The following is a 13,173-nucleotide window of genomic DNA, read 5'->3' on the forward strand; positions in this document are numbered from 1 at the left end:
TAGCATAGCATTATAAGAATCAAAAGTATGGCTAACCAAGAAATTCCCTCCGGTAATGGTATCAAGGATATATCTATACCAAGGACTAGCACCTACATAAAAATTGTGGAGAAGAACTGAAGTAGATTGCTTCCTGGTAGATCTATTTTGAGCATTGCAAATTCTATACCAAGCATCTTTTAGATTTTCTCCCTCCCTTTGTTTAAAATTTAGAACTTCATTCTCGGGAGACAATGGAGAAGATATGAGACTAGCCATGACGATAAGCGAGCAAACAAAAGGCAAACGGGCAAAAGAGGTAAATAGAGAAAGAGAGGGAGGATAGAGAGAGAGGGCGAATAAACGGCAAGGGTGAAGTGGCGGAGAGGAAAACGAGAGGCAAATGGAAAATAATGTAATGCAGGAGATAGGAATTGTGATGGGTACTTGGTATGTTGACTATTGCGCAGACTCCCCAGCAACGGTGCCAGAAATTCTTCTTGCTACCTCTTGAGCACTGCGTTGGATTTCCCCGAAGAGGAGAGGATGATGCAGCAAAGTAGAGTAAGTATTTCCCTCAGTTTTTAAGAACCAAGGTACCAATCCAGTAGGAGGCTACGCACGAGTCCCTCGTACCTACACAAAAACAATAGATCAACGCAACCAACGCGCTTAGGGGTTGTCAATCCCTTCACGGTCACTTACGAAAGTGAGATCTGATAGAGATGATAGATAATATTTTTGGTATTTTTGGTATAGAGATGCAAAGTAAAAAGTAAAAGGGCAAAGTAAAAAAAGCAAAGCAATAACAAAGTGATGGAGATTGATATGATGAGAAAGAGATCAGGTGGCCATAGGTTTCACTAGTGGCTTCTCTCAAGAGCATAAGTATTCTATGGTGGGTGAACAAATTACTGTTGAGCAATTGACAGAATTGAGCATAGTTATGAGAATATCTATGTATGATCATGTATATAGGCATCACGTCCGAGACAAGTAGACCGACTCCTACCTGCATGTACTACTATTACTCCACTCACCTACCGCTATCCAGCATGCATCTAGAGTATTAAGTTAAAAACAGACTAACGCCTTAAGCAAGATGACATGATGTAGAGGGATAGTTTCATGCAATGTGATAAAAAGCCCATCTTGTTATCCTCGATGGCAACAATACAATACGTGCCTTGCTGCCCCTTCTGTCACTGGGAAAGGACACCGCAAGATCGAACCCAAAGCTAAGCACTTCTCCCATGGAAAGAAAAACCAATCTAGTAGGGCAAACCAAACTGATAATTCGAAGAGACTTGCAAAGATAACCAATCATACATAAAAGAATTCAGAGAAGATTCAAATATTATTCATAGATAGACTGGATCATAAACCCACAATTCATCGGTCTCAACAAACACACCGCAAAAAGAAGATTACATCGAATAGATCTCCACGAGAGAGGGGGGGAACATTGTATTGAGATCCAAAAAGAGAGAAGAAGCCATCTAGCTACTAACTATGGACCCGTAGGTCTGAAGTAAACTACTCACACTTCATCGGAGGGGCTTGGATGATGATGTAGAAGCCCTCCGTGATCGATGCCCCCTCCGGCGGAGCTCCGAAACAGGCCCCAAGATGGGATCTCATGGATACAGAAAGTTGCAGTGGTGGAATTAGGTTTTTGGCTCCGTATCTGATCGTTTGGGGGTACGTAGGTATATATAGGAGGAAGGAGTACGTCGGTGGAGCTTCGAGGGGCCCACGAGGCAGGGGGCACGCCCTAGGGGGGGCGCCCTCCACCCTTGTGACCGCCTCGTGGCTTTCTTGATGGAGGGTCCAAGTCTCCTGGGTCTTGTCTGATGAGAAAATAGCGTTCCCGAAGGTTTCATTCCGTTTGGACTCCGTTTGATATTCTATTTCTCCGAAACACTGAAATAGGCAAAAAATAACAATTCTGGGTTGGGCCTCCGGTTAATAGGTTAGTCCCAAAAATAATATAAAAGTGGAAAATAAAGCCCAATATAGTCCAAAACAATAGGTAATATAGCATGGAGCAATCAAAAATTATAGATACGTTGGAGACATATCATTGCTCCATTTGTTATTTTCTAGATATGCTCCGTTTACGTTTTATTTCTTTTTTTTACTTAGTAGGCATGATTCTTTCATGTTATATCATTTTCATATAGCTCATGTTTGGACAGAACCAAGATCATACAATGTGATGCGACATACGTTGACCTGGGTGATCTTGCCGAGTCTGTGAGGCCACTCGGTAAAATGTTGAAGAATGTAGTTGCATGTAGGATTGACTCTATCAACAGGCATATGTATATGTCTCCCGACAAAACAATCATGCAGTACAGTGTGACGTGCAAAATATGGGATGGTGACTTCCACCACAAAATCCTAAGGAAGCATTTTGCTACGCATGGTGATTTCAAGCTCACAATGCAGAAATGTGTGAGTACTCCTTCCTTTTTTGCACATTTTTTCCTCCCATGTAAGTTTTGCCAGTAGCTATGCTTCAGATGTGGGCTACACCCTGTTTTGTGATAGCTGTTTCATGTGGCAACAGCTGCCATGTAAAATGACTTTTGATTTGCTTCTTACTACAACCTATGTGGCAACTTCAAACTAAAATACAGGGCAACTTTGTTCATACATGGATGGAAACTTCTTTTAATTACCCACTATAACTAAACATTCTACGTGGGTTTACTTTTTTGGACCCTTGCTGCTTTTATGTCACTCATGTGCCTGTTAGTGCAACCCGTGATAGTTTTACACGTCATTTTCCCAATTACATCATTTATGTTCTTCATGTGAACTCTGCTTCTTTTGTCCTTCATTTTACTTGCAGGTCTTGTCCCCCATGTTCCAGGAGCTTGCACCACACGACCCACACAACAAGTGTGGTCACCACTACGCGATCTGCCTTAACCTGAAGAACCAACGTTTTGAGGTGCTTGATTCAATGTGTTCAGAAGCTGATGCGGACCTTACTACGCATGCGGAATACTTCATCAACAACCTCAAAGAGACATGGAACCGTCACTATGAAAACTCAAAGGTCCAGATCAGACATTTTCCAATTGATAACGTGGTGACTACGAAGCAAGGAAACTGTATTTTCCCATATTTTCTTCATGCGTCCTCTAAACCAATGCTTACCCTCTTTTGTCACCTCTGAATTGAAGTTTATGATTTTTCTCTCTGTTCTTCTGAGTTAACCTAATTCTTTTCTTGTTTAGGCACGACTGCGGCTTTCACACATTGGAATACCTTGCAAAGTGGGAAGGTCGACGGGTTCCTGTCGTCACAGCTGCAATGGTCGTCGAGCTCCGCAAAATTTACACATGGAACTGGTTGATGAATGAAGATTTCAACACGCGCTCCAATGCACGTGAGTTCATAGCGGAAGCTGTCAAGAAAGCCACCAAGAAGTACAAGTGATCACGTGGTGCTCCATACCGAACGCCTACCTTACATTCTGTTGCCGAGGAATGTAAGGTATTACTTTTGTTCTTTTCAAGACCATGTCCGTGTACTATGTTATGACTGCATCTCCGTGTAGCCTAGTATGTAGTGGTGGTGTGTGAGCGACATTTGAATATTTTTCTGTAATATATGTGTGGATGTGAACCTAATTAGGTGTGACAGCAGATACGTTTATGGTTTTCAGTATTATTACGCGTTTCATCGTTGGTAGTACCAGCTTCGTGTTTCAAATACGTCTACGATGTTTGAAAACATGGTAAATGTAGTTCATCAGACACGGTTAGTGAAAGTTATCGTCCTTCTTCATTTGTCTGGTTGGTTCTTTTTTTTCATTGCTAACTGTAACGGCTAGCATGGTAGTCTGATCACGTAGTCGTAACCTGTGCGGTTGCTTCACGTGACTGTTTCAACTTGTTTCCCATAGTTTGCACCACAATACAATATGTGTGACTAAAATGCGCTGACTGGACATGGAAATCTGCGTGATGCGGAGTTAGTAGAACTAACATGGCATATTCAGTACAACTAACATGACAGATTCAGTACAAATAACATGGCAAATTCAGTACAAATGGCATGGCAGATTCAGTAGAAATTGCATGTTAGATTCAGTTTAAGTAACATGGCAAATTCAGTACCCTACACGTGGCAACTATAGTTATTCATTCATGGCATTTTCCTTCAAATTCTGATGTCCCTCAAGAGTCATTCTCCAATTGTTACAAAATTTAGAACATCCAAATTACAAAAAATGGTCACGAAGGACCAAGTCACATTGCTCCAATGTTGCTTACGGATTGCCCGTCCCTTTCTTTGGTTTCTTATGTTTTGCTTGAATCTCCAATCCTGATTTTTATCTTATCTCTTTTGGACCCCCTTTTGTGATGGAACGGGGCGGGTTCCTAACCTGGGTTTGTGTGCTTGCTGTTCCAGATCCTACCTTCGAGTTTTCAGATGATGGCCCCGTGGACGAAGGCACACTTGATGTGCGGGCGAACCTGTGTAAGGCTTCCTCAGCTTTCCTCTTCTTGATCTCATCAAGCTCTCTTTTGAGGGCCTTCCTGTGTTTTTCTGTGACCCTCGCTGTCTCATCCCTCTTGCACGCTTCATCAATTAGTTCAGCATAGTTCTTTGGCAACACAACGTGCCTCACGGCTTCCATGGTTGACTCTGATCTCTCATCATGCACAGCCAAAACTGCGTTTGATGTTTGCGGCACCAATGCGTCGTCAGCGTCCCAAGTCCATCGCCGCCTTATGAAATGGCGGGGCATTCGTGTCACCGCGTTCATGTTCATTACTTTTAGTATGTGACAACACACAATCCCGTCCCGTTTGAATTTGCAGCATTGGCAGTAGTATTCGCCTTCGCTTATCGATGCCTTCACAAAGTAGTTCCTTCCCTTGTCCGGGTCTTCAGGTTCTGAATCCGACATGCCCGGGATAGAACACACCTTGAACGTATGTTCGTCCACCTGGAAAGCCGTGTACATGTTGGCACGCTTTATTTCTTCCTGGAATCTGCAAGTTTTGTGTGGTTTTGTTAAACTCGCGTGTGAAGTTTTTTGTAGCACCTTATGTTGTTGTGGGCCAATGGAAGTACAGTTCGTTCAAACATGGCAACTACATTTCAATGAACATGGCAACTGCAGTTGAGGAAACATGGCAAGTACAGTTCATTAAACATGGCAACTGCGGTTCATTAAATATGGCAATTGCAGTTCATTAAACATGGAAACTGCAGTTCATTAAACATGGCAACTGCATAACAACTTCATTTGGCATTTGCATTCCATACCATCATGGCCAATGGAAGTACAGTTCATTAAACATGGCAACTGCAGTTGAGTAAACATGGCAACTGCACTTGAGTAAACATGGCAACTGTAGTTCATTAAACATGGCAAATTGTAGTCATTAAACATGGCAACTACATATCATGGTTACTCTGTACTCGATGGCTACTTTTCAAAAAATCATCATTTTCAAATAAGCTTTTCAACTGCATTGCATTCTACATGGCACCTACTACCTTCATGCTTGTGCAAATAAGATTGTACCACAAATGACTTACTTGTTAAGAATCTTGTTGGTGTATATCTTGCTCATCTGCCTCTCCATCGGTAAATACGTTAGCAATTTTGGCTACTTGAGCGCGCTGTTCGCTTCTTGTTGTAGCTCAGATCCCAGTATTTTTTGTTGCAAAGCGGTGTACTGCCTGTCAAACTGTAGCAATGAGTTGCCAGGGCTCACATACCGCTTCAAAACAGCATTGAACCCCTCGCTGCGCTGTGTAGTCTACAGAAACAGGAAGAAGCACTACATGAAGTAGGCCGGCACCCAGTACATTCGCTTTTCCCACAGGCTAGCAAGTGTCTCGTGGTCTTGGACTTGATATGTTTCAATCATAGCCATCCCGCTCCTTTCAAACTCCTCCATCGTCAAGTTGTGGTCCACGCACAGCTCGAATGCCTTGTGCAGCTCTGGACGGTCAGCAAAGAACGGCCCTAGCGTCTCCTTAGCCTTCTTTATAATGTGTCAGCTGCATTGCCTGTGCAATGCCAACGAAAATACCTCCTCTATGCCTACACGCATGCTAAAATCCTGGTCTGTTATTATGTTCATCGGAGCAAGTCCACCCATGCACTCAAAGAAGGTCTTGAACAGCCAAGTGTATCCATCCATGTCTTCGTTCCGAACGACCCCGCAATCGAACTGCAATGACTGATTGTGCTTATTTATTCCTATGAATGGAGCGCATGGCATCTTGTACATATTAGTGAGATATGTCGCGTCGAATGAAATGCAGTCTCGGAAATGTTTGTAGGGTCTTATTGCAGCACCATCCACCCAATGCATGTTCCTAACACGGTCCTCATCGTCCAATCTTATCATGTAGAAGAAATCTGGATCTTCTTTCACTTTCTCATCGAAGTAGGCTATTGTGGCTTCTATGTCAGCCAACTTGCTTTCTCTATGGTACTTTGCCTTTAGGTTTGTGACGTCTGCCGGTATGTAGGGCATGCTACTCAGAGTCCCATTTTTGCTGTGGATGAGGGAGAGTATCTGGACCATTCTTGATGGACCGACGTTACAATCATGTAGCAGCTTTATGAATTTCTTCTCGAGGGGGTGAATCCTCTGTGGGCGGTCAGAAATTTTACCAAGTCAAACTTCTTATGAGCTCATGGTTGTGCTCGTCAAAATATTCAGTGACCACCCACCGTGCTCCATCTACGTTCATCTTACACTGGACAGGGCATTCCGTCTTGACAATGATACCTCTCTTTCGTTCCGGAACGACAGGCGCATCACCTTTGCCCTTCTTGTTTCTTCGTGCCTTGTAGCACCTCATCTCACCTCTATTGTACTCGTTAGTTTTTTTAATTTTCCTATGGTATTCGGTGTTGACCGCAAACCCATGAAACTTTGCATATGTCTAGTAGAATTCCTTTGCATCTTCAAATGAATCAAATCTCTGCCCAACATACGGTGGCTAAGGTACGATGATTTCTGATTGCCCACCATCTTCATCCCCTTGTGCTTCGTCATCAGTTTCATCATTCACTTCAGTATCGACTGCTGTTTCATCTGCTTGAGTGTTGCTTGTGCTGGTGTACAAAGGTGTGCTTGTCGGCATTGCTGGAACGATTGCCATTTCCGACACTGACTCGGCATTGTTTGTGGCATGAGTGTTGGTTGGCTAGTGGAACGTGTCTTCCGTGTGCTCAGAGCTCCCCGCAGTAGATGTCCCTGCGCCGCTATTAATTGTAGTTGAAGGTCCTGCAATAAAAAAATCAGGTACGAGCGTAAGATTTTGCTTGAATGGCATGTTTATCGTAACAGAGTACAGCAACTGCATGTGATTTTGCATGACATCATTCACACAGCTAGCCATGAATCTGCATATGGCCATGCATGGCAACTGTAATTCTCCAGTAATGGCAGCTACTATTGCCAATACATGGCAACCAGCTTCTTTTAGCATAAAAACTTGGATTCTATAGCCATGGCAGCTACAGTCCAACATACATGTTAACTACTGCTGTCAATACATGGCAACCAGTATATTATAGCATCGAAACTTGTATTCCAGGCCTGAGCTCAATAGGCAAATGTGATCAATCATGAATGTTGCACACACTCTTATAGCAATTGGCAAATCTTGAAGAAAATATATGACTCTTTGCACACGACCACTTGGTAGCATTTTTTGTTTGTTTTTTCCACCACCACCGTTAAAAATCTACTTTTCCTCACATGCTATTCCCACAAAAGCAAATGCAGTACTGCTTTCTGGTTCACATTTTTTACCTTGTTGTGTTGCATGTGTCGATCTTGTGTGGTCTGTCATTCCAATTTGATGTGCTCTATCTGCAATAGCGATGTCCTGCAACTGTGAAGGTTGCCATGAGACGTTTGTCGATGTGGTTCCACCGTAACAACCTGCGATCATGGTAGCAGTTGGTCATTGCATGGCAACTATAGTTTTTTCAACATGGCACATGTAGTGGTCCAACCATGCCACACAGATTTGTTCACACTTGTCATCCACGGTTGTTTAGAGATTGCAATCACATTTGATTACACATGGCAACTGCAGCTATCCAGGCATGGCAACTACAGCTGTCAGATATGTTCCTTTCTCCTAACTCACTGTCCACAACTTCACTTCATGCACTCACCTGTGTACGACGTTGATGGAAGGTACATGGTTGCCGCCTGATGCCACATGCTGCATGAAGGTCCTACATTTTTCCGACGTAACTCGTGAGTCTTTTGCCATCCTTGCAAGTTTAATTTCATGTCCACAATAGTAAGTTTCTTTTTTCATATGCGTTACCTTGATTTTCCACATTAGCTAGCTGAAGTTGGTTCCCCGTACATTTGCCAGCGTTAGCGCCCTGTGACTGAACTTGCTATGCTGCCCCCCTGATTGTGGTTTGGTCATAAGAACCTGCTAAAAATTAGATTGTAGGACATAAGTAGAATGACATCTTCATCGTCACGAACATGGCAACTATTTCTTTTTTGTTTATCATGCATCGTACCGATGCCCGTGTAGTGCTCTAGTAGTGGCAGCAATGGCCCTGAAGAAATGAGTTGGTTGTACTCTACTGCGTCCCAAGGTGGTGTTTCCGGCCTTTGAGAAAGCCAAGGATCAGTGTCGTCTTAGTGATTCATTCTTCTGCTTTTTTTCCACCACTGTGTTGTTAGTCACTGCATGAACAAGAACGCATCAACAATCCGCAAAAAGCATTCTTGTTGTTTGCACGTAGAAGATAACACGGCAATCTTATCACATTTCTTGCGTAGGCAACCAACACCTCATGGCAAGTAGGACATGCACATTCATTCTCTTTTCTGAATTCTGGATGCTAGCTATCACTTTGAAGCGATGGCAACAGACAATAAAATAGGATGGCAAGCAACAAGATAACATGGTGGCAACTAAGGACAACGATAGATGGCAACTGACGTTAGATACAAGTGGTAATTATTTTTCCTCCCTCCCTATGCCAAATTCCTCCTTTCTCTCCCTATTTTTAGTGATTCCTACACATGCTTCATTACCAACTGCTCGCACCAAGCCAACCCAGAAGCTTGTCACAACTCTAGCATAGTATATGGCAGATCTGGCGTATGTTGGTGGGCAAATGTGAAGACACACAAATTCGTGGGGTGTTTGCCCTGATAGCCTGGATCCAGTTGCCATCTTCGTGGGCAAATTTGCAATTTCAGATTTCTGGACAGAAGAAGACCGAGAAACAGAAGGAGATCGGAGATCCACTTGCTTTAGTTCGTCGTCTTGGGAGGGCGGGGTTGGGGTGGGAGGGGTGGGTGGGTGGTTAGCAGTGGGAAGGCGCTATGGATCTGCTCTGGTTGCCATGGCAACCAGAGAAGGAAGGCGATGGAGGTAGAGGATCGAGAGGTGGGAGACGATGGCGGCAGGGCGGACTAGGGATCGAAAGGAGCCCGGGACGACTGGCGTGTTGGGTCGTGTGGGCAGCGCGGTCGTTTGACCAGGATGTGTGGGCGGTTTTGCCACACACCGGACGTGCGGGCTGTGGCTGCGCGCGCCCGGACGCGGCCGTGTGGGCGGGTTCTTCTCCATGCCACACGAGGCGTGCAGCACAACCACCCGATACACCACACGTGTGGCAATTATCGGCGTCCTAGATAATTTAGCAACCACAAAAAAGTTAAAGGTAAGCGCTGTCGCACGGGAGCACGAAGAAGTCGACCTCGGAGACGGCGGTGGCCGGCGACATCTGGCCGAGGAGCTTGAGCAGGTAGTACCCACGCGCCATCCTGAACTTGCCGCTGCCGCCCACGATGTTGCGCTCGGAGGTGCCCTGGAAGCCCTGGAAGGAGCCCTCCACGGACAGCGCGCTCCCGGCATGCTCCCCGGTGACGAACACGACGGTGGCGACCGTCAGGTGGCCCTGCAGCGCCTGCCACGTGGCGACGATGATGCCCTGGTACCGCGCCACGAGCGGCGAGTCCCGCTCCCGGCCGGTGCGGAGCTCGTCGTCGAACACGGCCACCTGCCCGAACGTCGCGTTGGCGCCGAAGGGGGACGGCACGAGGAGGCCCTCCGTGGCATTCGGGCCCGAGAGCGTCTCATGCGTGTACTGGTGGATGTGTGTCAGCTTTTTCTTCCCGCCGTCGGCTGCGAGGACGGCGGGTATGACGAGGAGGAGGAGCGACGGTATCGGCGACATAGTGGTTTGCTGAATGAGTTCTGTTGCTGCTGTCGCCGTCGGCTCATGGTTCTGCTTTTGTAGGAAGAGATCTCCCACTTTCGCCATAATTCTCAGACCGGTGGAGTGGGGCTCACATGGAAGGTTGGCTGGCGGGGGACAGGGAGAACTGGAGAAGCAATAATGCAGCCTGGCGATGGCGCCTCAGCTCAAGAAAATCCGAGAGAACTTACTTACCCCCGCTAGCGAGCTCCCACCCCCCATCCCCGCCGGCGGCCACCGCTCTCTCGCCGGCGGCCATCCGGGCCCCGGTCCCCCCCCCGCTGTCCTTCCACTTCCGCTTCCGCTCGTGCTCGTCATGGTGGACGGCCCCGCGAGCCCTGCGTCGGTGTCCTCCAGGCTTCAGCCCATCATCTACGGGCTCAGTCTGTCAGGCTCGTCGGGATCTGAGGCGGTTCGACTGGAGCTGGAGGTGCACCGGCTGGTGCAAATCCTGGACCGGCTGCGGGATCTGCCGTTCCTTGGTGCAGGCCCGGTCCTTCGCGCAAGGCGCTATGGCGCAAGAGGAAATCTTTCCATAATATGAAGATGGCGGCGGCGGGTGGATCCAGGTCGCGCTCCCCTGCCTCGTCGCCGGAGAGGAGGGAGATCTCGGCTGACCTGTTCGGCCTCTATTTCAAGTGCTTTCGAGATGGACACAAAAGAGACGACTGCAGTTTCCCCCCACTCTGCATCTGGTGTAGACTGGAGGGCCACATCTCCACGGAGTGCAAGCGGCCGAGAAGCCCAAGGTCGGAGGAAGAGCACCGGCGAGACGCCATTGCCAAGGTTGTGCGGTCTTCCAGCTGCCGACACAGGCCGGACTTGCACACAGGCTGACGCCGACGACTAGGCAGACCTCTCCACTAGAGAGGACCTCGCCAGTGCTAGTGGTCACCGCACCTATGGGGTTCGTGCAGGCTTCGGCTGATGCAGCCGCAGGTATTGGTGGTGTTTGCGTGCTTCGCCGGACGCAGGAGATTGACGATCTGGAGCAGCGACTTAGGCTGGCAGTGGTGGCTTATGTGGGCGGCACCAGACCGGCGGTGTCGTGCCAGGAGGCGGCCGAGGCAATTTCCGAGGAGCTGCACATCCCTCGCCATCGTTTCTCGGTCCACAAGTTCCATCCCGAGGACTTCCTTGTGGTGTTCGCCGCGCCAGAGCTTAGTAACAGGGCATTAGCTGCGGGCACCATCGAGCATGGCTTCTTCAAGCTGTTCGTCAAGCCATGGCTCAAGCAAGCCCAGGCTGTTACTAGGGTGATGCGCTCGCAAGTTGATCTTATGATCGAGGGAGTTCCTTCCCATGCATGGACGACGGAGACTGTGGCTGAGTTACTTGGTTCGGCGTGCTTGATTGAGAGTATGGTGCCAGAAACTGAGAACAGAGAAGATCTCCACCTCTTCAAGTTGCAAGCTTGGTGCGTCGGCCCGGAGGAGGTGCCGGTGGACAAGCGCCTCTGGGTGCCGGATCCGGAAACGAATGTAGGGCCGGGCGCACGCCTACGTCCTGGGCATTGCTGGAGTACAAAACCTTCATACACATCGGGAGAATCCATGATCATGAGGGTCTTGAGCGTTGGTTGAGACCGCCTAGCTCAAATGGAAGTGGACAAAGTGGAATGCCGGAGGACTTTGGGGACTACTCTAGCCAGGGCGAATGGCGTGTGCTGCCATGGACTAGGGGCGTCCGTGATCACCGTGGTGGTGCACCGGCTGGTGGCGCCACAGGTCGCTCATATAGACAGGCCCTGGTTGGGCGCATTGGGCCATCGGACTGGCAGATCCCGCCGATGGCCTCTCGCATGGCGACGACGGCATGCGCGCTCGGTGGCAGTACCATGGGGACTGTGACGAATCAGAATCGGGACGAGGTGGCCGCCGCCGCACGCGCTTCACCAACGCTGCAGACGCTGTTGGCCACAGAAGATCCGGGGAGGAGTTCAGGAGTAAGGCCTGCACATGCTCAGGTGGTGGCCAATCCGGCGCAGCTCTCTGTGCTGGGGCAGGATAAGGTCACTTTTGACCAGGTAGAGATAAGGATTGGAGCCAACTAGGAAGCCGATGTGGGTGCCGACACCTCGGGGCTGGAAATCGAAGTCGAGAAAGGAAAGGAGGACAAAACGATGGGCGAGGCTTTTGAGAAAGGGATCTCTTCCGATCCCGGGCGCAGGCAAAACTCTGGGAGAGGCCATCATGGTCGTCGCATTGGCGGAGCCAAACCCAGCCAATCACTACACGGGAGATAGGGCTGAGGATCTGGCGCGTACGGATGTGGGTCGCCTCGAGGGGGCCACCACTACCCAATCTCAGCCGGGAATAGAAGAGGAGGCCATGCAGCCAGATTCCTCGCTGGTGTGTCTGCCCGACAAAACCGCAGATGGGTGGGCCCCGTGTCGGATGTGCTGCAAATTGCGACAACTGAGGAGATGGCGCGTTCAGCAAATGATACGACTGACCTGGGTCCCGCTCTACAGGAGTCTGAGGCAAACACTGTGGAGGCCAATGTGACCACGAGAGATGCATGCATGCAAATGCAGCTGCATGGCGGATGCGTTTCGGACGTTGGTGCACCTGTCTCTCAGCAGCATGAGGGGCACTTAACTGCCAAGGAGATGGCGGCCCTGGGAAACATTAAGGCGTTTTGTACCGGACTACTCAAAAAACTGAAGGAAATATGCCCTAGAGGCAATAATAAAGTTATTATTTATTTCCTTATATCAGGATAAATGTTTATTATTCATGCTAGAATTGTATTAACCGAAAACATGATACATGTGTGAATACATAGAAAAATAGAGTGTCATTAGTATGCCTCTACTTGACTAGCTCATTGATCAAAGATGGTTATCTTTCCTAGCCATAGACAAAGAGTTGTCATTTGATTAACGAGATCATATCATTAGGAGAATGATGTGATTGACTTGACCCATTCCGTTAGCTTAGCACTTGATCGTT

The 13,173-nt window shown here is 47.9% G+C and overlaps 2 protein-coding genes and 1 pseudogene across 2 annotated transcripts; 1 reads left to right on the top strand and 2 right to left on the bottom strand.

The window, feature by feature from the left end:
* Nucleotides 1–5,618: 5,618 nt before the first annotated feature.
* LOC147984251 (protein FAR1-RELATED SEQUENCE 5-like) lies at nt 5,619–6,548 on the bottom strand. Its single transcript, XM_087541027.1, has 2 exons — nt 6,048–6,548; nt 5,619–5,771 (listed from the first exon to the last, which is right to left on the bottom strand). The coding sequence occupies exons 1-2, from the start codon at nt 6,546–6,548 to the stop codon at nt 5,619–5,621; spliced, it is 654 nt and encodes a 217-aa protein (XP_087397153.1).
* Nucleotides 6,549–9,676: 3,128 nt separating this feature from the next.
* Nucleotides 9,677–10,285, bottom strand: LOC125535379 (pterocarpan synthase 1-like). Its single transcript, XM_048698433.2, has one exon. The coding sequence runs from the start codon at nt 10,283–10,285 to the stop codon at nt 9,677–9,679; it is 609 nt and encodes a 202-aa protein (XP_048554390.2).
* A 66-nt stretch (nt 10,286–10,351) lies between these two features.
* On the top strand, nt 10,352–12,877 carry LOC147984252 (uncharacterized; annotated as a pseudogene).
* The last annotated feature ends 296 nt before the right edge of the window (nt 12,878–13,173 follow it).

This window comes from Triticum urartu, chromosome 2A (assembly GCF_056163025.1).
Source record: "Triticum urartu cultivar PI428250 chromosome 2A, HENAU_Tu73, whole genome shotgun sequence".
NCBI lineage: Eukaryota > Viridiplantae > Streptophyta > Magnoliopsida > Poales > Poaceae > Triticum > Triticum urartu.

What these genes read in the sequence shown, in the direction of transcription:
- LOC147984251 (XM_087541027.1), bottom strand. Translation starts at nt 6,548, where the DNA reads ATGGTCCAGATACTCTCCCTCATCCACAGCAAAAATGGGACTCTGAGT. An exon ending in TGCGTGTAGGCATAGAGGAG is followed by an intron (nt 5,772 to 6,047) that starts GTATTTTCGTTG and finishes CTGTTTCTGTAG; the next exon opens with ACTACACAGCGCAGCGAGGG.
- LOC125535379 (XM_048698433.2), bottom strand. Translation starts at nt 10,285, where the DNA reads ATGGCGAAAGTGGGAGATCTCTTCCTACAAAAGCAGAACCATGAGCCG.